Genomic DNA, 24564 nt, shown 5'->3' with positions numbered 1-24564 from the left:
GGCACCACGCAGCGGGGCGATGAGTTGGGGCCGGTCTCAGCCCACCACAGGGACGGGCAATGGACTTCAGGCAGCACGACCTAGTGCTGCCCGCGGACACCGAGCAGCCTCACGTCCTCCCCTTCCCCACCGGCCCCGGCCTCCCCCTTGGTAATAAACATGTTGAGGTGTATGGCTCCTGCGTGGCTCGGCGGCAGCGGACAGGAGCAGGGCACACGGGACAAGGTGGTGACACTCGACTTTATTCAGTAAATGGATGTGCAGGGGGCCCAGAGCTGGGAGCCCCCCACCACACATCTCACTGCTCTGGCCTCCAGGTGGAGAAACAGGCTTCCTTCCCCTCTGTACTGGTTCCTTCCCACCCGCAAACAACGAGTTACAGTATATACACATACACACACACATATAAAAAACCGATGGGCAGCGAGTTTGGAAAGAGTAGAAAAACAGGGCAAAAAGGCCCCCAGAGCAGGGGGAAAGTGCTGGGCAGCCCCCTGGCCCCACTCAGGGGTAAGGGACAAGAGGAAGGCCGAGGGCAGCTCTTTCCCTCAGCTTCTCTGCACCGGTTACTGAAGTACAAAACCACCCCATGCTGCAGGCAGACCCGGGGCACTGGGAAATAAGGGGGAGGTCACTACAGGTGAAGAGCTGCTGTGGTTTAGTAAAAAAAAAAAAAAAAAAAAAAAAAAAAAAAAAAAAAAAAAAAAAAAAACAGGATCAGGAAGACCGAGAGGAGCAGGAGGGTGCGATCCACCCCCCAGCAGGAGCACTGAGAGGGAAACCCGGGGCTGGGTTTCACAGGGACAAAGCGGGGTGCCCCAGGTGGACGGGGAGGAAGGCAGCGCTGCATGCTCCCCACACCTGGGGGGAACACTGCACATGCCCAGGTGGGAAACGTTCCTCCAGCAGGGATGTGCGTGGGGAAAGGGCGCTGCACACCTGCCAAGGGCAGATTTCCTATTTGCAGGTGGGAAGGGGCTCCAGCCACCCAGCCCCAGCCATGCCTCCCAGTCCTGCGCAGGCTCGGGAGCTGCTGGACAGGGGGCAGAGGGAGGGGGTGAGTTGTGGGATGGGGAATTGAATAAAATTAACTGTTTCTAAAAGTTCAATCCGCATCAACCAAAAGGCACACAGACACCTCAGGGGGTGAGCAGAGCTCATTTCATCAGCCCCCACCCAGCTCCAGGCACCCAGGGGGGCCCTAAGCAGCACTCTGCTTGTCACAGCTGGCCACAGACCCAGCCCCTGCCAAAAACAGGGAGGTCTGCTGCGTCGTTCCCTACATTTGGTAAAGTCACAAACACTCCTATATAAAAAAAAAAAAAAAGCGGTATAAAAACAGTACAGAAACCCGCCAGGCAGTGCTGGCCTCAGGCGATGCTCCTGGAGCACACCAGTGGGGCTGGGGGCTCAGCTCAGTGCCAGGTCCCCACGCACACAGCATGAGGAGGGGGGCACAGCCCCAGCACCGCCACCAAGCTGCCGCCAGCCCCAGCCCCGCTGCGGTGCCCCAGGCAAGCGCAAGTGCGAATAAAGCTGCACCTGGGGCAAGATTAAAAAAAAAAAAAAAAAAAATCAACAAAAAATGCCCTCCTGCTCCCACCCCGGCATGATCCCACTGGCACAGCCCTAACCTAGCACTGCTTTTTTTTTTTTTTCCTGCCCCCCCCCCCCCCCCCACCCCCCCCTTTTCCCCCCTCTTTATCCCCCAATTCATTTTTCAACTCCGAGAAGTCCGGGCTGGGGGTTGGCGAGGCGTTAGGAGGCGGCGATGGCCGTGCCCCCGCTGAGCTTGACGATCATCTGCTGGCAGTCGTTGCACGAGCGCTTGTCCCCCACCTTCTCCAGGGTGCGCGCGGCCTCGGCCAGCAGGACGGCGCGCTGGCCGGGTGACGAGAGGAAGGAGAGCGGGAGGTGGCGGCAGGCCAGCAGGATGGCCGTGGCTCGCTCCCTCTGCCCCGGCAGCGCGTCCAGCTCGCCTAAGCAGAGAGGAGACAAAAAGCTAGCAGAGCCGCTGCCACGACACACGTCCCCGCCAGCCATGGCTGATACGAGCGACCATGGGGCAGCTCCCAGCCCCGAGGCTGACCTTGCTTGCTGCTCTGGGGCGTGCGGCGCCGGAGGCTGTGCTCCAGCAGCTGGTGGGTGCGCGTGGGGCTGGCCCCCGCCATCAGGCGCACGGTGGCCTCGTGGAGGAAGACCTGGAGGAAAGAGAAAGGCGGTGAGCAGCAGGATGGTGCTGAACCCCCTGGCTGAAAGCAGGGGCGAAGGACGAAGCCTCACCTTGCGGTACGCGGGCCTGAAGCCGTGGGCCAGCTTGCGCAGGCTGCCGAGGTCCCGCTGGAAGCCGGTGAGCTCGGAGGCCGAGGCGTGGTAGGTCTCGCCCAGAGCCTGGCTGCTGCTCGCCTGCTTCTGCCACAGGCTGGTGCGGAGGGACAGCAGCAGGTCGCAGGCCAGCAGCTGGATCACCTGCGTGAGCCACGGGGCAGACACACGGCTTAGCGCAGCCCACGGAGGACAGCTGCACCGCCTTCCCACCCAAATCCCTTTTCCCCAGCTGTTGCTGCGCCCTAGCATCGCTCGCTATTTTAGTTGCCCTTGGGAGACTCTACCTGTGCCGTGGAAGTGGAGAGTGCCTCTGTACTGCACTGCAGAAACATTGCACAGTTACTGCCGTCACATGCAATGCAACTACAATGCACTACAGCTGCCACCCAGGAGCGACAGAAGGGACCAGAACCGTCCCCCGTACGCCGCACAGGAAGGCTCCAGCTTTAGGTAACCCTGCGGAGAAAAAGAAACAAGCAACACACACTCAGGAATAGCACGGCACAGTCCCACTTCTGCGGGAGAGGGTTCAAGCGCTCTTGAAACAGAGCGGGTTTGACATAATGAGGTCCTTGTCTCACAGGTGTCAGCATCTTCCCCTCGGAGGACAGGGATGGAGGTTCTCCGTGGGCCAATTTCAAAGTGGTCAAAAAAAACAAACAGAAGGGGTGACAGGTATTGGCAGGATAACGATGCAGTACTTGCAGCACTGCTCCTCCATGCAGCAGGGAGGGAAAACATTCAATGCCCTTGGGACGGAAAGGGAGAAAGCATCCCCCTTATTCCTATCTGACGCAGGATGAGCAGAGAATGCAGACACACAAACGGAAGCGCTGCATCTGCAGCCGGACCAGCCTCGCAACCACAACAGAGCACACATGGCCCCGCAGCTCATAGCCCTTACGTTGCTGAGGGCGGTGCTGGAGGCGCCGCTGCTCATGTTCAGGCTGTTCCACAGGTGGCTGCTGGCCCTCTCGCAGTGACCCAGCGAGCTCTGCTGCCCGTCCGCCTTCCCCGACAGCGAGGCCTGCATGGCTTTGCACAGGTGGAAGGTGGCTTTCACCAGGGCGTTCCTGGAAGAGAAAGAGTGCTGCTTCCGAGCGGTGCCGTGCCGTGGTGCCACAGGGCAGCCCCAAGGGCTGAGCTCAAGCAACAGCCAGCATCAGCTGCCAGCCTCCCACCCCCAGGAGCAGAGATCACAGCTTCTTAGAGAGGAAGAAAAAAGATGGAAGTTGTTCCTCACCTACTCAAGCTACACAGAGAAATGGAAGGAAACTGTCTAAGCAGCTTTCGTGTGATACGAATCAGAAAGGTGGAACTGTCTTTTCCATCAGTGTGCAAGCTTCATTTGATTTTCACAGAATCACAGAATCGTTTGGGTTGGGCAGGACCTTAAAGATGACCCAGTTCCAACCCGCTGCCATGGGCAGGACACCCCCCACCAGACCAGGCTGCCCAAAGCCCCATCCAGCCTGGCCTTGAGCACCTCCAGGGCTGGGGCATCCACAGCTTCTCTGGGCAGCCTGTGCCAGGGCCTCACCACCCTTTGAGTGAAGAATTCTCTCTTGTATCTCATCTAAATCTACCCTCTTTTATAAAATCATTACCCCATCCTGTCACTACACACCCTGACAAAGAGTCCCTCCCCAGCTTTCCTGTCGGCCCCCTTTAAGTATCAAAAGACTGCAATACGGCCTCCCAGAGCCTTGTCTTCTCCACAGTCAGCAACCCCAGCTCTCTCAGCCTCTCTTTGTAGCAGAGGTGCTCCAGCCCTCTGATCAACTTGGTGGTGGTGAGGAGGTGTGATCAGAGCAAAACCAAGACACCCCTATCAAAGCAATTCTGCCCCCTTCCAGTCATTCCCAGTGCACAGCTCCGGTGCCAGCCCGTGGCTAGGAAAGAAGGAGCAGGAGTTTGGGAGCGGTACAAAGCCTACGCACTCTGATATCTCCAGGGATTTCGGCACGCGCTCCACTTCTGTGAAATGTGACCTCACAGCTGCGTCGTCCCCTCTGAGCCAGCCGATTGACATAGCAACTGCTGCCGACCACCACCTGCACACCACGTCCGGGCCTACAAAAGCAGAGATGCAGGTTGGACGAATGGGGTGGCACCCCATGCCCCCACCACGGAGCCAGAGGAAGCCTGCAGACCAAGCCCATCTCACAGGGATGCCCATCTCACAGGGATGCAGCTGCTATGCTGGAGGAGCACAGAGCCACCGGGCAGCAAGCAAACACCCGACATCCGACCGTGGGAGGAGGTTGGGATACTGAGACTGCACCCGGTCAGCAAGGACTTGCCCAGAACTTATCCCATCTGCTTGTCTAGAAACCCCCCGACTTCCCTCCCGACAAGGATATGCACTCATCACCCCCAACCATTATTTCCTACATTTATTAAGCATCCCCCCAAAAACCCCACTCCGCCCCAGACTGCGTTTCTGCCACGCCTGGAGCTTGGGAGGCGGTGGGGATGGAGGGGACGGGTATCAGCAGTAGTTCCTGCAGCTGGCAGAGCTTCAGTTCGGGCAGACTTACCCAGGGCTGACTTGAGCACAGAGTTGCTGGCAAAGGGTGGTGCTCCACTTCCCATTGAGTCCAGGAAAGAGTTGAGCAATTTCAGGTACTCCATCGCGCTGGAGAACTCACTGGAACAAGAAGCAAGGCAGAGCTTCGCTGTGCCTTCAAGGAGGAGACACCAAAGCCTGAAGGTGGTTCTGAGCAGTCAATGAGTTTTTAAACAAGCCTGGCCCAGCAAGCCGGCAGGCGGAGGCAGAAATTTCAAGCTCTACAGGTAACACAACGCTGTTGGACCTGAAGAGACCTCCCAGAGAGTGGAAGTGGAAGTGCACAGACCAGTTCAAGGAGCACCACCAGCAGATCATCCTGGCGAGGTGCCTGCAGGCATCTCACCGCAGCTACAGAGCTGCTGCCACTCTGGAGACGCTCTGGACTGTTGCTCCCCAGTTAGGGCCCAGCCTGCTCCCCCGTCCCTAAGTCCTTCAAAAAGGTGGCACCACTATCAAGGGAGGGGCTAGTCTGAGCGCACGGAGAAGATTAGAGCATGTAATACACTTTTCAAGTGAAAGATGATCCACGTTAGCACTTAGTCAGCACCCCACGTTCTACAATCACTGAACAGAAGCTGCCAGCATCCCCTCCAGTGCCTTGTATCTGCTGACGGACATGACATATGTTACGAGTTGATTACAGGCTCCCTTTCAATCACTGCCTCCAAAAGAGACCGAACGACGCTCCTGCTAGTGACTATTTGCATATATGCAAATGCATATGAATGCAAGTGACAATGCATTCACAGCGCTGGTCAGAGAAAGTGGAATATGTGGCAATGATCTGATTTCCTTGGACATGCTACAGAGGAGGATCTTGAGCTCCTACCCCTAGAGGGAGAAAAACGGCTCTCTGTGTTAGGTAAAGACAGTCCTTCCAGGGACAAGACGGGACTTCCACAAGCATACTGACAACCCACGTCCATCATACGAGCCCTCCTACCTTTTCTCACCAACAGCAGCACGTGATCGCAAGCAACTGTACTGTGCAAGCAATTAGACTGAACTGCTGCTCACTGTCTGCAACTACGCTAGAAAACAGATGCAAGATTGAAAATAAAGCTAAATGCACACAGTTTTCTCTTACACATTCAGAAAAAATAAGTAATCTTCCCACCCAAGGCATTTGACCCCGCTCTTTTGGGAGATGTGGTGCAATACAAAGAGCTGCTCCGATCCCCACAAATTTTCATTTTTCCATCAGGCGAGATCGCTTGGCAGAAGCCAAAGACAATTTCAGCCAGCATCTGCTCTCCCACTCCTGCCGGAGGTTAGTCTGATTTTTCACTGCTGGTAAACGCAGCACTTTGTTCAGTTACGAAAATACTCTCATGCGTAACGCGGGGAGCCAGCTGGGTCACTCTCTAACATGCCAAGCCTTTATGCTCCTACAGCCTTGGACACATGCTCTGGTCAACTGAAGTGATAGGGGCATGCTAATTTTAGCGTTTCTGAACATTGTGCTCTCGGCAGAGAAAGTGCCACCCGGTTCAAGAATCGATCAGGACTACGCCAGCCAGCAGCAGAAATCCCCGTTACAGCTGGTAACGAGTCAGAACTGCACCTGTGAGTTCAGAGGTTTTCATACAAAGAGGCAGAGCTCACCCTGCTGATAAGCTGTGGTGGTCAGATTCAGCTTGCCATGTCAAGTCCTGGTTAAAGACTAACCACTCTGCTTGCCCCAGAGCACTCAGTTGACGACCATCTGCTTGGTTTTCAGAGTCTACAGCTGCCCATAGTAGTCCCCAGCACAGGCACTTACCACTGTTCCTCCTCCTCTTGGCCCACCACCTCTTTCCTAGTCTGAGGTTTCACAAGTGAATCCACAGCTCTCTCCAGCAGGTTCTCACAAAACGCCTGATGAACTTGTGCAATGGGATCCGCTACAGAGAAAGAAAACAAACAAGCCAACCATTTTTCTTATCTGCAGTGACAGCCACACCTCCTGATACAGACAAGGGCAGCTATAACGAAGAATCACATTTTAGGAGCAAGAGGGAGAGCAGTAGAGGGAAATTCCTGAGGGAATTTCTGCAAAGACTTCTGAAGACTGAGTTTTGAAGGCCTTTTTAACGACAGGTATTATTAATTATCAGCTAGCTACAGCCACAGCCTTTGGCCAAAGACCCCTGAGCCACTTCAGCCACCCAGTAAAAGAGTGATGACGCTGCCCTAGGGAAGCTGCACCTCCACCACCCTCAGGTCACCCCGCCTGAGTTCTGCTCCAGCAGACACAAGCACACGGGGACGACATGTCCAGCCAGTGTAACGCATACAGGGAAGAGCCAGCTCCTGCAGTCCCAGACACCTTCCAGCTCCACAGCCCCTCTCGTCCACACGCAGGAGAATGCCCTCAAGTGAGACACCTGCTTTGGTGCCAGACAGCACAGCAGCGGAGGCTCCCAGGGCAAACAAAGCACAGGGAGGTCACGCAGCCAGAGCACGAGCAGCTCTCACCAGGGTTCCTCTGGGTGCAGTACAGGCTCTCCTTGGCAGCAGACTTCACCGTCCAGCTTCGCTCCACAAAAAACTTCTGTCCCAGGGGGTGGCACAGCCAACGCAGCGAGTCAGGGATGGCGCTGCGCTCCGAGCTGCACAGGCTCTGAGCTTGGCTCAGGAAGTAGCTCTAGGGAAGGGAGAGACAAGGGCTGAGAACAGCACCCAGGGAAAGACACCACCAGGGACCAGGGCTGCAGGCGGCGGAACGGCAGCGCTAACGGATGCGCTGTGCCAGCTCGCAGCCCTTCCCAGAGCTCTGCCGGGAGGTGCAGAGGACACAATCACTCACCGCCAGGAAGCCCAGCTTGCCCCCACAGCGGGTCTTCAAGCCAACGGCGGCCGTCAGGTGGATTTCGGCCATGGTGCTGGGGGGGATCTTTTCTTCCGCGCACTCGGCCAGATTCACAGCGCACAAGGCCATGTGCAAGCCAGAGTAAGCGGAGCTGGAGGGAAGTTTACCTGCACCAGAAGAGAAAAGAGAACGGTTAACCCGAGGCACGCTAGCACCAGCTACTTGGTAACAACACAGTTTGCAGGGGCACTGTCCTAGGCAGACAAATATGAACCAGCTGATACCAGAAGTCCCATGTCTCGTCTGCATTCCCACAGAGTGGCTATAACCAAATCTTCCCTCCACAGATACTAAGGGTGACATTCACAGCCGTGCTTCTGCAAGAATGCCCTCCGTAGCTAAAACTTCCCCAAAAAAACACCAATAAGTTTGTCTCCTTACATTCATCACCATCACAGAACTGAGCTCCTTTGCTGTCCACACCTCTACGGATATCTACACAGACACTCTTAAATACAAGAGCGTTTTATCGTTGTCCATGGTGGCATAACTACAATTTACACAGCAAGATTAGGAAGTTCGGAAGTTTAACCTGGATTTCTGATGGGCTTGTAGCCTATTAAAATTACAAATTAGTTTGCCAAGGAAGCAGCAAAAACAACTGTTCACAAGGAACATTCAAGCACTTCCTCAGTACATGTGCACATGCCCAGGTTTTCGAAGCGTATCAACACCAACTGGCCATCTGCGCTTTACACAGCTTCAGAAATTTGACTTTTTTCCAAACAATTAACCCTAGCCCCTGCTTTCACATCACATTCCCAAGTGACAGGAATGAAACAAGCGGCAGAAAATGACTGGATTCAATCAACTGCTGCTTGGGACGGATTTTAAGCCACCTCTGCAGACTGGTGAAGATGTAACGGGACACTGCTGTTGCTTCAGCCATTCCTGCAGAGCCCTTTCTTTACAGGAGCAGCCCTGAGCTTTTCATTTAGTTCAACGAGGCCAGTGTCTCTGTCGCCTCAGCCCCTACCTGTTATGTGGAGCTGGTGGAGCTTGTGATAGGCTAGAGCTGCATCCCGAGCGCTGGTCTTGGCCTCGTCCTCAGAGCCCGCCGTGGCCTCCCTGGCCCGCCACTGATGAGAGGTCCTCTTCAGCAGCCACCGCACCAGCGCCAGCTTCTGCAGGCTGTAGCGGATCACGTTCCACGACAGGCTGCACGCCAGGTCCAGGCGGGAAGCCGGCAGCGCTCGGCCCAGGACCGACAGGCAGGTCTGCAGGTTCGACGCCGCTGCAGCGAAATCCCCCTGCGAACATCACAGCCAAAGGTGAAGCAACAAAAAGCATAACCACAGGCACGCTTTGGGACCTCCTCGGCATTGGGAGCAAGGCAAACTGATGTACAAGCTAGGGTAATGTCTTCAGCTGAGGAAGTCACCATAATTCCAGTAAACACGAGGGCAGCTTACACCAGCTTCAAATCTGGCCCAGCTGGAAGCTTCCGCTGAACGACCATCAAAACACGCCTGCGTTACAGAAAAGGCACTCTCGAGCACTGACTGTTTGCCAGAATTGGGACAGGAACCAAAACCCTGCTGCAAGACGCAGGAGCAAGGCACAAGCACAGAACCCAGGCAGCTCTAACAACCCCGATGCCCGTGCCTCACTAATTCAGGCCGAGGAAGAACAGCAACCTGCTCAAGACAAACAAGTTCCACCGACTTCTCAGAAAATCAGGCCGGCTACCATCCAGAAATACCACATTCTTGCAAGTGTCAGGCCCTGCCTCATTAGGTCACGTTTGCCCGTGCCCCCTCCTACAGGTCGCATTTGATGCGAAACGAGGAGCCAGCTCTACCCGTGCCAAATCCAGGTCTGCCTGCTTGCGGTGCCTCCAGAAGGTGACCGACGATCTCGAGTGCAAGCGGGTCACCGGCTCTCCGTGCACAAGGAGCTTCACGAACACGCTCAGGACAATCACTCCGTTCACAAGCCACAGGATCAGCGTGGGCATCATCCAGCCAAACCACCCGCCGGCGTCTGCAATGGGCATCCCAAAAGGAAAGTGAGAAGTTGACCTGCACACCGAAAGCCTTGCAACAGGACGAGCATGGGCTCACCCAGAACAACAAGGATGTATTGCTCTGTTTGCAAAACTTGATACTACAAGTGGTATTTTAATCAGAAGACACCTGCATCGACACCTCCTCATCAACTCCAAGCCCCAACATTCCTAACCAAATCACAACTGTTATTTTTACAAGACTGTTTTACAAAAACTGAGTCAGCACTTCTAAAATTACCTTCATGCAAGACATTCTAGGAAAGCTATCAGATCCACCCATGGGTATTCAATATCTCAGTGTTGTTTTCCAGACTTAATTAAGTTTACAAAGCAACGCTGAAGCACATTGACCAGCTGGGGAAGTGACAAGATGCCTACAGAACCTCCCACGCTCACCTAAGCTGCTGTCCTCTAAACTGCAAATAGCATGGAGTAAGCACATGAAACAAGCCAGTTTCAACACCTTATAGCAGCACGTTTCTGAAGTAATTCTTCAGGCAATACTTAATAAGCTACAAAAATCAGTTAGCTGCCTTAAAAAAACAAACTAAAGGTGAAGATGCCTCAGAGAGATCCTAACTCATAGTGCCCTAACTTGATACCTGACTCAACGGTCAGCATGCTCCTGCCAGAGCCGTGGCGCACGAGGCTGTCAGATTCTGGGCTTCCTCGGGCATCCAGAAGGGACGTTAGAGGGTTGAAGGAGAGGCACAGGAACGTGAGGGCACAGAGGAGGATTCGAGAGCGGTCCACCATACCAAGGGCCACAGGAGGAGAGTCAGGCTCATCTTTAACCTTCAGAGAATTAGCAGAGAGAAAAAAAGGAAGAAGAAAATCTGCTTAACGTTCTTTAAAATAAAAAATGCTTATGCAAAGAGAGAGGTAGGGAAGAAGGAAAGAGAAAAAGTTTTAAAATTTGTTTAAGACCAAGATCAGTAAGAACTCTGGTGGAGCTTGCCCTAGCTTAGTAAGATAAGGCTGAAGTACCGGAGTACCTTCACCTTCCTTCTGCTCCCAGTCATTCCAGTTACCATTAACTGGATCCCTGCTTTAGGCCAGGACTAATTTCCTCTTCTGAGGGTCTCCCTCAGACCCAGTTCTTCTGTAATACCCACAAAATGAACCCATCAGCTGAAGGTAGCTAATAGATCCCTGTAACTGTGGTTATTCACAGTCCCATTACCCACAGCTGAGGCCATCATTTTTTTTCCAAGTTCTCCTGCTGTAATCATAGGACATCTCTTGAGAGCCGTGGGCTGTTTTGGGTCATGAATTTGGGATTCATTCACCATCAGTCCACAGAGAATCTACAGGAGCTACAGCCCAAGCTAAGTTCTTCTAGCAGCTACAGTATGGCTCAGACAATAGTCTCAATCATTCAAAAAAAAAATAATAAAACACACCCATGCACCTTCCTCATCCTTCCAATGTATTTCTGAGACCTACAGCTCTGCTTAGCAGATGTCTGCTGGCTCCACTCTCACGAATTAGGAGAATTCAAACTCTGTCTCTTACGTATCCCTGAAGCAGACACCTTGAATTTGATGAATCAAGTCACAAGTACCTTTGCATCATCAAGCAGTGGGCTTCCTGGCTCTGAATCGATGGAATAGGGAGAGAAGCCAGCCTGGGATCCCGAGTCAGAGGCCGGAGGAGACATCAGGAGAACATTCTGGTTGAAGTCATCTATCTTCAGGTCTGCATCATTATCAACCAGACTGCTTAGGTCAATGCCCTTCAACAGCTCTGCAAGAATCAGAGCGCATTATGCACATGTTTCTCGATCCTGTATCTTGCCAGTCTCACTCAGATTGGCTCTGACCTTGCAGGAATACTGGCCACCATCACCACAGTCTGCACCCATCTACTTTTGCCAACAACAAGAAACTGCAAGAGGCACTCTAAATCCCTCCTGACCGCCTCCCTCCCGCACAGCCTCTGCAACTTACTGTTTTTCTGGTTAGCCAGCTTCAGAACCATGTTCTCCTGTCTCAGTTTATGGTTGGCCTGTTGCAGATATTTAATGTAATCAATGGCTTTTCGCAGGACACCAGACTTGTGCATCTGCAAGGAATTCAGACAAGCAGAACACAGTTTATCCTTTGAGCTTCAGAAGGCCCACTCGTGCTCATAAGAGTACCACAACCCTTCACATCATGAATACAAACAAAAAGGTGTTGAGAACTTCTTGGCAGAAGCAAAATAAATAAATAAAATAAAATAATGGCAAGGTATCTTACTTTGAAAGGCACACTAGGACTGGACAACAGGACTTGAGTCACTGTACCTCGGATCTCTCTAAGTTTTTAAGTTCTCTCTATGAGAAGAGATCTTTACTTAAGATCTAAGGTTTTGTTGTTGTTGTTTTGTTTTTTAAAGACAGTACAGTGGAAACAGATAAACGTTCAAGTTACAAGAGTTCATGTCTCGCCTTCAAACAGAAATAGTCCTTAGAAAACATCATAGTTTTGAAATGAAGAAGTGGCGCTCTTCTGGGATGGAGCAAGCTGCTGCCAGTTAACCATGGTTAATTGAGATAACACAGTTTAATTGTTCCAGTTCTCCCTCTGCCTCAGTCCTTTGTCCATCCCCATGAAAATACACACTTCCAGAAGAGGCTGACAAGTCTAGCTTGGAAACACAGCCCTAAAGCGCTTTGAAGCCACTGCACATAATCAATATTTTAAAACCTAAAGCTTCCACCCAGTAACAGAAGGTGACTTCACTAACACACGTACTTGTGCAAAGGCCATGTAAGCACATGGGTATCAAGAACATCACCGTTCAGCCAACATGGGAAAAGTGAACAGCACAGGCACAGACCTGAATGCAGGTCACAGGTGGTACAAGAGAGTTTCTAACATTTGAGTGAACAGGAGCTTTTACAACTCAGTATCTACTGGAATCCTGTTGGAAAGCTCTGTGCAAGACACTGGTTTAGATTTTATAGCAGCAACCTTTTTTTTTTTTATTTTTATTTTTTGAAAAACCGTAACAGCAGCAGAAGCAAAAAATCCTCATCCCTACTTCCCTACTGCAGTTACAAGGAAAAGGAAATGTAAACGATGCAAGTTCTGGTTTGGCAGAGTCATCAAGATATCCACTTTGATATTCTGCATAGAGGACTTATTTAAGTTAGGCCTAATGTAAGCTATACCTTATGTGTTTGTTCTGATTTCCAAGAAACAGGACTGCTAGCACAACAACATTTTACAGGTGACCTTTCCTGAAAGCAATTTTCAAGCTTTCCATTGCACAAGTATTCCACGACAGTCTTATCCCAATATACGCATGCATACTACTAACAGCAGTACGTACCCAACTGCTTCATCTGGTAGAGCAACAAGCACCTGAGGACACAAGTATTCGTGACACCAGATTCCAGATCTTTACCTTGGCATCTGTCCCCATAATGAGGTCCTTCAGCTCAATGATCTTATCGTTTATAGACGACCGATAACGCTTCTCAATGATGTTGTGAGTTGTTCTCCTCTCTCCTTCTTTAGGTGGTTCTGGTTGCTTGACTCCCCCTGGAACTTGTTTGATAGGCACCTTTTCTTGCCCCATCATCACTGGCATTGTGGTCAGAATGGTCCCATTGCTCCCAACGAGGGTCTACAAGGATAAGGCATAAGAAGTGTCAATAGCAATCAGCTGATACACATGAGATTTATGATGGTAAGAGCAAAATGAGTAAAAAGAATCAGGAAAAGTTCACAGAGCTCAAAAACAAATGGGCAGGCCAGTGTCTCCCCAAAGATCTCTTCTTCTCCATCACCCCAACACCCTTTCACCAATACCATGCTCTTTTCATCCACTAACTAAACAGAGAAATGGACCAAGGTTTTGTTGCTCCTCGAATCCTTCTGATCCACCTCTTCCATGGACAAAGGAAGTTGTTAGACCATCAATAAGCAATGCTACCTCTGAACCAATAATGTTAGAAAGGTCCTGACTGCAGAAAGACAAACTCTGGCTTGAGTTAATTTGAGTTAGATTAAATGAGGAAAAAGTAGATCCCTAACAACTTTAAGCTACAAAAATGCCTTAAGATGAGGAATCAAGGCAATGAGTGTTACACACTGGTGTGAAGAGTTTGGACTAGATCACCTAATTGTAGACAAGAGCCACATCACATTTGGTGGAGACATCTCCACCAAACCAAAGCAGTATGTGCTCCACAATAAAAGATGAATCCCACCAGAACGGTTGCACAGAGGTACTTCTAGGATCAGAGTAAAGAAAAGAATTTAGACTACTTAAACTAGTAAAACAAGATTGGGAAGGGTACAACTGGTCTCTAAAGTACACCCAGGATCAGAAAAACTATTAGGGATAGGAAGAGTTATTTACACTAAAAGTCAGACTGATGGAAATGAGAATAAACCAGCCACAAGGAAATTTAGGAACTATTTTGACTCTGAAATAGTCTTCTAACTGGGATAGTAGAAATTAATTTAGTTTCATTTCACTTATTTGTCAAGTTTCATCTTAAAGTCTTCCACCTCTCCTTGAATAATCTCCAGGAAATTTCAATGTGTTCAGAACGCCTTGTGGATTGTGTGTCCATCAAACACAGTCACATAAACCTCACCTCCGTGTGAAAGCGCCGCCTAAAAGTGAGCAAATGGACGATTTTGGCCTGGCTGCTAACAAGTACACAACACGCCTACGATGTTATACAGAAGTCAGAACTTTAGTCCAGACTTGCAAAATTATCTGTCTCCAGCAGTAAATATTTGAACAGAAGGATCTTTGCAGAATGCACAGGACCGTGATAAAAGTATCTTTGGGGGCACAAGTTTCTCCGAGTGAATAACAAGTTATGGCCCTGAAGCACAGGAGCCATCTTGAACGATGACGCTGAATCCTCGGTGCAAATGCCCTTTGAGGAGTAGTTTAATTAGTTTTTATGTTCAACACATTGCTATTAGTTGCTGCTGAGGGAGAAAAGAAGGTCCACAGCTATTCCAAGTCAGCTACCTTTCAGTGGCTTCCACAGAGGTTAAAAACTGCATGGAATTCTTAGGTCATACTCTTCTCCTTGTAATACCAGAAAAAGGTAAACAGAAATGTGCCCTTGGTCGTTGCTTACTGGCCATGGGAGGCTGCCAAAAAATGTACAATCTGTGTATTTAGCCTTGGCAGAAGCAGGGTATTACTCACTTTGGCCACGACCAGAGCAGCACTTGGAAACCCTCCCATCCGCATCACTGATGAACACTAAACTCCAACCCTCCTTCTCCTACCAGGGGAAATAATGCCAGCAAGGGGAAGAGGAGAAAAAAACAATGTTCACGGTGGTACCTGCAGAGCTGTGGTCTGAATAGGAGTGGTGAGCGCTGTGAGCGCTGGATTCTGCACCGCAGCCATAACGGGATTGCCATCCGCCTTCAGGGTGGTCAAGACGAGGGAGTCCGTCTTTATGATCTGGGGCTGGACCAGAACCTAGATGGAAAACAGACCCGGATGAAGGGACGAGTAGGCACGCATTCCTCTGCTGATCTTGGTAGACAGAGGCAGGCAACGGCAGAATTGTAATGCTGTATCTCGGTGGGTGAGCAATGAGCAGGACCACTACAAATTTCTTCCACCTCGCACCTTGTATTGCCAGGACGGTTTTTGGACATGCCAGAACCTGGTGCAAACCCTCAAAACGAGAGGGTCTGAGCAGGATGTCAAGCAGATCAAAACCAACAGTTATTTGGCATAACCCAACTTGCACTTCCTTTTTCGAGTACCTTGTCAGTGCTGACATATAAAGAACATTATAGATGGTCTAATACGGTTGAACCAGAGTAACTTTTCCATGTTGAGTGCCAAAACCACTTTTATCTGACACAGAAACACAAGACTTTCACCCTCACATGTGTGTTTTAAAACAAGATCATATGACAGCGTAGCACCAAAAAGATGAACCATGATGGAAGAACTGAAATAAAGCATTCCCTTATCGTCAGTCTCTTAAGAAGTGGCAGTGGACTTGGAAAAGGAGAAGCACGGAAAACTCAAAGGAAGCTCATTTAAATGAGGTTTCTCCCCCCAGGGCCCTCCCAGCCGTAGCCACAGAAGCACCCCACACACCCCTGCACTTACTGGGACCTGCTGGACCTGCGGCGCAGCCACCGTCTGAACCGTGGCCGGCGCCAGCGTCTGGATGGTGCCGCCGGCAGCCTGCGTCAGCACGCGCTGCGCCTGCACCGCCTGCACCTGCTGCTGGATGGCGACCGGCTGCACCTGCGAGGACGTCACCAGGCTCTGCACCTGAGGCTGGAGGACTGCAAAGCAGGGGAGAGGTCAGGAACGGCCCGCAAACGCCCAGGTCCCTATTTTGGAGGCTATAAACGCTCCCAGATTCACTCCTCCTCTTCCCAGAGCTTCTCCGCAGGCAGCGCCCACCTAACGCTTCCCACAGGCTGCTCAGAACTCAGCTCCTGCGAGAGGATGCTGCACCTAGAACAGCAGCTTTCCAGGACGCATCAGCTGAGATAAAATGAAGCCAAAGCCCTGCGGGTCTGGTAGCTCAGCACCCATCACTTCTGTTATGTTACACAGCACGCCTAACCAGCGCCTCCCTGCTTGGGTCTTGGGGGGTCCAACCCAAGCCATAGGAGATGGCCACAACGGAGGACACCAAGAGGTGGCACAAGACGATTTACAATCTCCTTTATGAAAGCTGCTCATGCTCGCTCAGTCAAAGCACATGCGCAGGAGAAGAAACACCCCACATACCCTGCAGAAGGAAGATCTTCAGGCTCACAACGGCCACGGATACCTGTGGGACTCTCTAAGCCTTTTGCTACAGGTACAAGAACCGTGCACGTGCTGCGAGCACTGCCCTACCCCCAAACCCTACCTTGAAAACTCGTGGCTGTGTTCTGGTATATGACGGGCTGCTGGATGATCCTGGTCTGGGGAGCGGAGCTGAACGTCGGGGCGATCATCACCGTCTGCTGCTGGAGCTGCGGCTGGAGCTGGGGCCGGGGCTGGAGCAGCGGCGCCGGGCGCTGCGGGGGGACCTTCACCTGGACGCTCTGCAGCTGCGGGGAGGCGGCGGGCGGTGGGAAGGGCTGCAGGGGCGCCTGGCCGTATGGGCGCGGAGGGTCCAGGGTCCCGCTGCCACTGCTGCTGCTACTGCTGGTGGTGGTGGTGCTGCCGCCGCCCTGGAAGGTGCCGCACAAGGGATCCGAAAACAGGTCCGGGAAGTCCCCCGCCTGGTTGCTGACAAACTGCAGCATCTCTGCAAGGAGGGAAACGTTTGGTGCATTTTTATTGCATGAATCACTGGGGCAGGACTCACACAGAAGTGCACACACACAAGGCAGCCGCGGGTGCTTCCAAAGCTCCAGAGATAGCACAACGCCAGCCTAACACCTCCAGGCAGGAGCCAAGAGGTGGCCAGCGACTCAGAACAAAGGCAGAACGCTCTGACAACATTTTCCAGGACTTCAGGATCCAGGCAGAGACTAGAGTGTAAAGCCACCTCTAATATATTGAAAGTGTCACCATCTAGTTCAACCCCTGTTCCAGTCTAGGGCTTGTGGAAGGAAGAAAACGAGCAGCTCCATGTAGGAGCCATTCTCCCACCCAGCTGCCTTCAGGGTAGTTTCACATCACCCATCTCTCCTTCCCTACTGAGCCCCAGCTGGGAAACTGGGGGTTTCTGGAAACTGGAAGAGGCGTGGATAAAGGTTCATCTTAACCTTGTTTCACTTTCAAGTTTACAGGAAAATAGTGGGAAACATACTCAAGAAAACAACACTTCACAGAACTTTAGCAGAGCAACGCATGCATACGTCTAAGCCATTAGAAAAACACTTGTGGTTGTGTTTTTTTTTTTTCATTTTATTTTTAACTATATTGCCTATTCATCCCTGTGCTGTAACAACTGCACAGCAGTTTCTCCCTATCCCGCCTTCCCAGCATGTTACCAGACCGACTCTGAGAGACTTCTACCACCTCGCCGTAACTCTGCCCTACAGAGGACGGAGGAGATCATCGTTCAAGACCGAAGCTTCCTCTTCCCTGTTTAATCCGGTTTAACGGGATTATGCCCCGTAAGCCACCCGAACGCTTCCCTTATCCGCATGCACGGGGCGGCGGCAGGCAGCGTGGGGATGCCCTTCCCCACCCCAGGATCCGGCCATGAACCACGGCCGCGGCTCCGGACACAAGGATGCAACAGAGGGCTTACAGCTGAATAATCAGCCACAGTTAGGGAGGGGAAAGCAGATTGCTGGATTACTCTGAATGGCTTTCGTGCGACGCCTCAGTAAACTCCGACAAAGCGCTGCCACAGCGAGCGGGGCTGCCTGGGGACGGAGCCTGCAGCACGGCGTCCCCACGGATGTGGTGTGGGTAACGCGCACAACGGGTCCTCACCCTCAGACTGGGAGCAGCTGGGACCATCCGAAACCACCCTCACCGTGGTAAGCTTGCTAATTCCCCCAGCGCTGTACTTTCCCGGCTTTTCACTTGATGGCAGTGCTATTTCGCGATCAGGTGGCACTACCGCCAGCAGGAAATAAACAAGAATTAGGCAAGATCTGCCCTGGAAGAGACTCAGCTCTTACTCCGGAGCCTGGCAAGTCCTGTGTGATAGAGAGCACAGGATATTCACCAGCTGTGCTGGGGGGCGTTTGGAAAGCCGCTCTTCCCCCACGCGTCGGATCACGTCTTCAGAGGCTGCTAACTTTGCACGCTGGGGTCGAAGCCACCTGCGTGAGGTGTACGAGAGCTTTCCCAGCAGCAACAAGCGAAGCCAAACCCCAGCTCCCGGGCTCTCCGCTTTAAAGCCTGGGTGCCTACGTTCTGCGCACGAGAGCTTTGCGGGGCGGCTGCCGGGTGCTGGCTGGGGACGAACCCGGGCTGCCGGCGCCGAGGGGGGCTCTGTCCCGACGGGTGCCGAGGCACGGCCGCGGAGCACGGCCCCAGCCGGGCCCAAGGCAGCACAACGCCCAGAGGGGCCGCGCCTCTCCGCCCGCCGCCGGTTTCGCCGGCACGGCCCGGCCCGGCCCCGCGCACCTGGCACGAGGCGAGGGCCCTGCGCCAGCCTCCGCCGCCCCTCCCCGGGGGCTGCCGCACCCGGAGGCCGCCTCCCCGGGGCCGGCGGGTGAGGGCACGGCGGTGCCAGCCGGGACGGGGCCACCACGGGAAGCGACCCCGGCGCCCGTGCCCGGGGTGGGGACAGGGCGGGGAGGCGGCGGCTCCCCGCAGCCCTCCACCCCCAGCCCCGCTGCGGCCGGGCACGGCACCGGCCCCCCCCCCCCCCACCCCCGCGGCACGGGGCCGCGGCAGCCCCCGGTCCCCCGTTACAGCGGATCCCAGCACCGCGCACCCACCGTCGATGTCGCCCAGCGTGAGCTCGTCGCCCAGCTCCGTCAGCGTGTCCATGCCGTCGGCGCCCAGCTCGCCGCCCTCCATGGCCCCGGCCGCCCCCCGGTGCCGGTGCCGGTCCCTGCCCGTCAGGCGGAGGCTGCCGGCTCGCGCCGCCGTCCCGCCGCCATCTTGGCGCGCCCCCGGCCGCCCCCCACGCGTTGTCAGTGAGACCAGGGCGCCGCCGGCCAATGGGCGCGCGCGGCGGCGCGTGGCGTGAGGGCGCGTCACCGATCAGCAGCTGCGATTAGCATGCGAGGCCACGCCCCCTCCCCCGCCGAATATTCATGAGGGGGGCGTGGCCCCGCGCGGCAAGGCGCGCCACCCCGCGCCGGGCGGAACGCGCGGGGCTCACCCGCGGGCCTGGCTCCTGCCCCCTGCCGGCCCCACCACGGCCCCGCCGGGACGCTGGGCGGGCGGCAGGGGGCAGCCGGACCCGGTTCGCACGGAAACAGCACCAGGAGACGGGCTCGTCTTCGTTAAAAAAAAATTAACGACACTAACCGGGGTTTATTCGGGAGAAACGAGGCACGCCCCGCTCCAGCGCGCGTCCCCGCCGCCCCCGCAGCCGGCTCTGCACGAAGAACCGAAGGACGTTTCCCCTTCCCTGAAGGCAGCGTGGCACGGCCCCCGCCCCAGCACCATCCCGGCGGTGGTCCCGCTGCCGCTTCGGGTCCCGGAGGGAGTTTCGGTGGGGAGCCGCGCACCCCGCTGTCCCCGCCAGGCACCGGCTGCGCTGGGAGCCGGCCTTCCAACCGTGGGGCCGCAGCTGGAACGCCGGCCGTATGGGAAAACGGCCCCCGGGGCACGGGGTCGGGCAGAGGTAGCGACCGGGCAGAGGCCAGGTATGACCGGGGCAAACAAAACACAAAAACCACCCCAAAACTCACAAGCAGCAGCACGGCGGGCTCCCCGGCCCACCCGCGGGCAGAGGCGGCACGGCCCCACGGGTGGGAGCAGCCCTGAGGGCACGGGACCCGGCCCCCGCCCCGAAGCCGGCCCCGTGGAGGTGCAGCCCGGTGCTTACAGCTCCGACTGCGAGCGCGAGATGCGCGGGCCCTTGCGGATCTCCTTGCGCTTCTCCTCCTTCTTCCTCCGCTTCTCCTCCTCGCGCAGCGCCTTCTGGAAGGTGTCGGCGCTGGGGAAGAACTGGGGAGGGGCAGCATGGTCAGCCGGGGGGCTGCTAACGAACCCACGACTCCTACACCGGGCTAATTTGGCTCCAGGGAGGTGTCAGGATGACATAACACGGATGCAGAGTGTTTTGCCTGCCCAGTAAAGGAAGGGATGCAGACAGGCTATGGCATTGCGAAAGACACTAAAAACTCATCGTTTTGTTGGAGAGTGGATTTGGAGCTCGGCATCCCCCGCTGCATCCCCCCGCAGAGCACGACCCACCAAAATCCCACCAGGGTCACCGCTGACCATGGGGGGCCGAGGGGGACCCACGCGGCTCGGCCGCCTTACCTCGGAGTGGTCGGCTTTGAAGGGATTGCGGTAATCGGGGGACTTCTCGCTGATGCCCAGCTCCTGAGCCATCTGCGGAGCAAAGCAGAGACCGCTGCCACCAGCTCCTGCCCTCCTCCCCTCTGTTCTCCCCCCGTCCCCCAGCCCAAGACGTGAGACCCCCTCAGATGCGGAGTGCGCTCAGCAGCCCCCCAGCAGCTCCTCTTTCTGCCCCCCACCCTCCCTTTCTCCCCGCAGCCCCCCGGACAGCGGGGAGGGGCCGCGGCGGCGGTGGGGGGGCTCGGGGCCATACCAGCCCCAGGAGCTGGGAGTGGGGCCCCCGCTCGAAGACGCCCGTCAGGTTGCAGAAGCCGATGCCCCAGCGGATGAGGTTGTTCCAGTTGGAGTTGCGGTCGAAGTAGTGGTGCACGATCTTGGGGAAGCGCAGGACGACGTCCCCGAAGAAGGCCGTGTTCTCCACCACGTGGGAGTAGGCTGGGGACGAGAGGCACCGGCCCCGTCAGCAGCCCGTCCCGCACACCACCGCACCCCAAAACACCAGGCCTGGTCCCAGGCATTGCCAGCAGATGCCAGCCATGAGATGCTGAGGATGGAGACGGGGTAAGGGAGAGGTGATGCGGGCTGTGAAATCCTACATCCACGTGGTGTCACCCAGGAAAGGGGATCGAGAGCAAGAGCTGTTTGGGGGGCTTTGTGGGATGACCCACCCCCATGGCCCTCCCGGGCAGGACAGGGTCCTGAGCGTGTCTGTGGTGAGATGGGGAGGTTGGGGTTGAAGGGGTGGCACCCCCCGTGCAAACGGGTCAGGGAGACAGCAGTAGGGTCCCCAACAGAAAGAGGGGGACCAGGGGATGCCTGGTGTCTGCGCAGGGGGATTTATCCCTACCCGGCACCGATCCCACAAGAAAAGGGAGGTGCACCAGAGCAGCGGGGGCTGAGGAGCAGGGAGGACCTACCGTCCTTCAGCTTCTCATCCTGAGGGAAAGGCCCGTCCGGGGGCACGTCCGCAGCTATGAGCACTGCCCGCGAGTCCTCCAGCACCTGCAAGAGCCCTCGGTCACTGCCCCATCCCTCTGCCCTCCCTGCCCCGCTGTCCTCCCCGCAGCCCTTGAACCCCCAGGGGGTGCCCCACTGTGCCCTCCTTTCTGCTCCCCGCTCGACTACTTGACCCCTGCTGTCACCTCATTCCCTGCCCGCCCTCCCCAGCGCCACCATGGCCCAAACGCGTCCCCTGCCCCACGCTCACTTTGAAGAGTCCCTTGAGCATGATGTCGATGATTTTGTACTGCTGGTTCACGTCGTTGAGCTCGATCAGGTTCTTCAGGGCGTTCATCTGGTCCTTGCGCTTCACCTCGAACAGCTTCTTATCTGCAGCGCAGTCAAGGGCCCCACGCTGCCAGCGCCACAGCACGCTCCCGCTCCTCCGGGCACACAGTGCCAGCCTGGCCCCTCCGCATCTCCCCGTAAAAGACCGAGCCGGGCCCTCGGAGCTCGTTTTCATCTCATTAGCAGTAGTCACAGCCTGAAGACCCTTCCCTCCTCTCCCCTCCATCCCCACGTTCCCCTTTGTGCCGTCCCTGACCCTCCTCGCGCGTGAGAGCGCTCTCCGGCCCCGCCAGTTACGAGCATGATGGAGGCGAGGGCCTGAGGAGAAGGATACAGATTTCCAAGCCGGAGTCCACCCTCTGCTTCTCCAGGTCTGCCAGGCTGCCCCCGGGCAGCACCAGCACCAGCAGAAAGGGGCAGAACACGAGGAGATCCATGTCGGACACCGCAGCCTGGAACCAAATAGATAAGCCCAACGGTGAGCGAGGAGACGTGCGGAGCAGGAGTCCCGCGAGGCTCCCTGCGAGCCCCAGGGACGCCAACCCGTGTCCCTTAAACACCCCCAGGGCCGGGGGCTCCACCGCCTCCCTGGCAGCCTGGTGGGGTGCCAGAAGCAGCTCGGTGCTTTCTGCGACAGCTGAGCCCGCTCAACCTGCCCACCGCACACACATGCTCCAGCCCGACCATGCCACAGAACTGAAAGCAGCTGAATCCTCCCCAGCTTAGGTAACCTTAACACCGGCTGGGGCCCTACCGTGAGGTCGCGAGGAGACCCGAACAACTTTTACTTGCTCTCCACCCCCACCAAGCCTCACCTCCTGGCCCACACGCCAGCTTAACCTCCACCCAACCCCCTCTCACAGCTCTCCTGCCTACTTCGCCCCCATTTTAACAGCAGGACCTCAGCTCTGGGCCGGCCTGCCTAGGCGCGGGGATGCAATAGCCCCGTGCAGATGTCCCTCCCCACTCCGAGAGCTCCCCTCGTGTCTTCGCACCCCCTGAGGGACGAGGCGGGGCACAAACACCGCAGAGCCGCTGCTCCGCTCCCCCCCCCCGGGCCCACCCGTGCCAAAGCGAGCTCTGCCCGGCAGGCCGGCTGCTCCGGCTGGAAGCCCACCGGGCTGCCTCGCTGTCTCCCGTCCCCCTAATTTAGACGTGTTTCTCCAAAGCCGTGACGGCAGACGCCGGTTAGCGGCTCCCGGTAAGACGATTTTAACGACTTTGTCAATTCTCCTGCAGGAGCCGCAGCGGCTCCGAGCATCCCGGGGAGGTCTCCGCGCGGCGGCAGCGCTCCGGCGGGGCTCGAGGCCCCCGGGGAGCAGCCGGGACAGCCGGTCCCGCTGCGCCCACGGGGCACCGAGGTGCCGGGGCTGCTGCTGCGGCAGGGCAGGGCCACGCGAGGCGCAGCGGCGGCCCGGCACGGCTGCTCCGCGAGGAGGACGGCAACCCCCCGGCGGCGGCGCCCGGTACCGGGAGCCCGGAGCAGGCCGGGCCGTGCCGAAGCCCCGCCGGTGAGCGGGGCCCTCCGGTGAGCCCCAACCCGGCCCTCCCGGAGCCGCAGCCGCCGCCACGCGGTCCCGGCCCCGCGTCCCTCGCCCCTCACCTGCGGGCCGGTGCCGGGCCCGGTGCCGGTCTCGCCGCCCGCTCGCTCACGCCCGCCGCGCTGCCATGCCCGCTGCCGCCGCTTCCCCGCCCCGCCGTGTCACTTCCTGAGCTCCCGCCCCGCCCCGGGCACCCCGGGCTCCCGGCGTCGCCCCTCCGGGACCCCGCTATCCCCCCCCCCCCACCCCGGGGCCCGGCTCGGCACGGCGGGGCCGGCGGAGGGCGCCGGCCCGGGGGGGCTCGGCCCCGGCCCTGGAGGACGGGAGAGGAGGCAGCGGGACCCGCTTCGCTGCGGGGCGAGCGGCGCTGCTGCTGCCCTCGGGGTCCCCCCCCGAGCCCCCCGCCGGCCAGCACCGCTCCCACAGCATGTGCCACCCGTGTCCAAAGTTGTTTTCACCAGGCAGGTCTGTGTTTGCGAAGTGCAGGGCACCAGCTAAGCATCATCCCGCACAGAAATCGAAAAGAGGCCCCCTTTCAGAAACCGGGCTTTATGAACAATTTTCAACTTTTTTTTTTTTTTTTTTTTTCTAAGTGAGCTGGAAATGACTTCCTTCGTCCATCTTCTTCTCTACAACCCGCTGGAAATACGTGTGGTCTCCTGTTCCATTCTTTCCCCGTCGCCCCATTGCGCGCACTCTTCTCGTTTCAGTCTCCAATGTGTGCGAGGGACACTGCCACACCTCCCAGACATCTGTCGTTGACGGCATGAGTGGAAACCAAAGGGAAAGCCCGGCTGAAACTCCAGTACAACACCGCAGCTCCCACATTTGACACACTGCTGACGGGAGGTACTCATTACTCAACCACCCCCCTCCCAAACCACGGAAATCCCACCGACACATGAGAAACATTCGTGTGGGTGAGCCCAAAGAAAGTTCTTTCCTGATAAAACTGACATCAAAGCTTGCTGTTGACCAAAGGATTTTCTATTCCGTGTTCACGACCATCCCATTCAGGTAGCCACCACTGCAGCACTATGAGCATAACCAGACGACTTGGGCAATGTAACAACATCCACCTTCCCTCACTGCCATA

General features: G+C 56.0%; 3 protein-coding genes across 5 annotated transcripts in view; all 3 read right to left on the bottom strand.

The window, feature by feature from the left end:
* Nucleotides 1-222: 222 nt before the first annotated feature.
* Nucleotides 223-19262, bottom strand: SREBF2 (sterol regulatory element binding transcription factor 2). 2 transcript variants are annotated; one of them, XM_035544236.2, is made up of 19 exons: nucleotides 19101-19262; nucleotides 16616-16999; nucleotides 15856-16037; nucleotides 15067-15207; nucleotides 13153-13374; nucleotides 11709-11823; nucleotides 11324-11505; nucleotides 10362-10554; nucleotides 9553-9734; nucleotides 8728-9001; nucleotides 7689-7858; nucleotides 7358-7526; nucleotides 6663-6783; nucleotides 4869-4978; nucleotides 4269-4401; nucleotides 3233-3401; nucleotides 2284-2469; nucleotides 2090-2201; nucleotides 223-1979 (listed from the first exon to the last, which is right to left on the bottom strand). In XM_035544236.2, the coding sequence occupies exons 1-19, from the start codon at nucleotides 19180-19182 to the stop codon at nucleotides 1759-1761; spliced, it is 3348 nt and encodes a 1115-aa protein (XP_035400129.1). In that variant the 5' UTR covers nucleotides 19183-19262; the 3' UTR covers nucleotides 223-1758. The 2 variants fall into 2 exon arrangements, with proteins under 2 accessions (XP_035400129.1, XP_035400130.1); XM_035544237.2 differs by having other exon boundaries at nucleotides 11324-11457.
* Nucleotides 19263-19609: 347 nt separating this feature from the next.
* Nucleotides 19610-23647, bottom strand: CCDC134 (coiled-coil domain containing 134). Of its 2 annotated transcripts, XM_035544374.2 has the most exons (7): nucleotides 23531-23647; nucleotides 22262-22379; nucleotides 21848-21969; nucleotides 21558-21642; nucleotides 20894-21075; nucleotides 20602-20673; nucleotides 19610-20283 (listed from the first exon to the last, which is right to left on the bottom strand). In XM_035544374.2, exons 2-7 carry the CDS (start codon nucleotides 22362-22364, stop codon nucleotides 20158-20160), a joined length of 690 nt encoding a protein of 229 aa, XP_035400267.1. In that variant the 5' UTR covers nucleotides 22365-22379; nucleotides 23531-23647; the 3' UTR covers nucleotides 19610-20157. The 2 variants fall into 2 exon arrangements, with proteins under 2 accessions (XP_035400267.1, XP_035400266.1); XM_035544373.2 differs by having other exon boundaries at nucleotides 21848-22379; nucleotides 23531-23612.
* Nucleotides 23648-24112: 465 nt separating this feature from the next.
* MEI1 (meiotic double-stranded break formation protein 1) overlaps nucleotides 24113-24564 on the bottom strand; it is a 35834-nt gene continuing 35382 nt past the window's right edge. The window contains 1 exon segment of the mRNA XM_050708307.1: nucleotides 24113-24220. Coding sequence (XP_050564264.1) covers nucleotides 24175-24220 — 46 coding nt within the window. The 3' untranslated portion in view covers nucleotides 24113-24174.

The sequence above is a fragment of the Cygnus atratus genome, chromosome 1 (assembly GCF_013377495.2).
Source record: "Cygnus atratus isolate AKBS03 ecotype Queensland, Australia chromosome 1, CAtr_DNAZoo_HiC_assembly, whole genome shotgun sequence".
Classification (NCBI taxonomy): Eukaryota; Metazoa; Chordata; class Aves; order Anseriformes; family Anatidae; genus Cygnus; species Cygnus atratus.
Note: the sequence above shows the minus strand (reverse complement) of the source record. Positions and strands in the feature narration are given on the sequence as shown.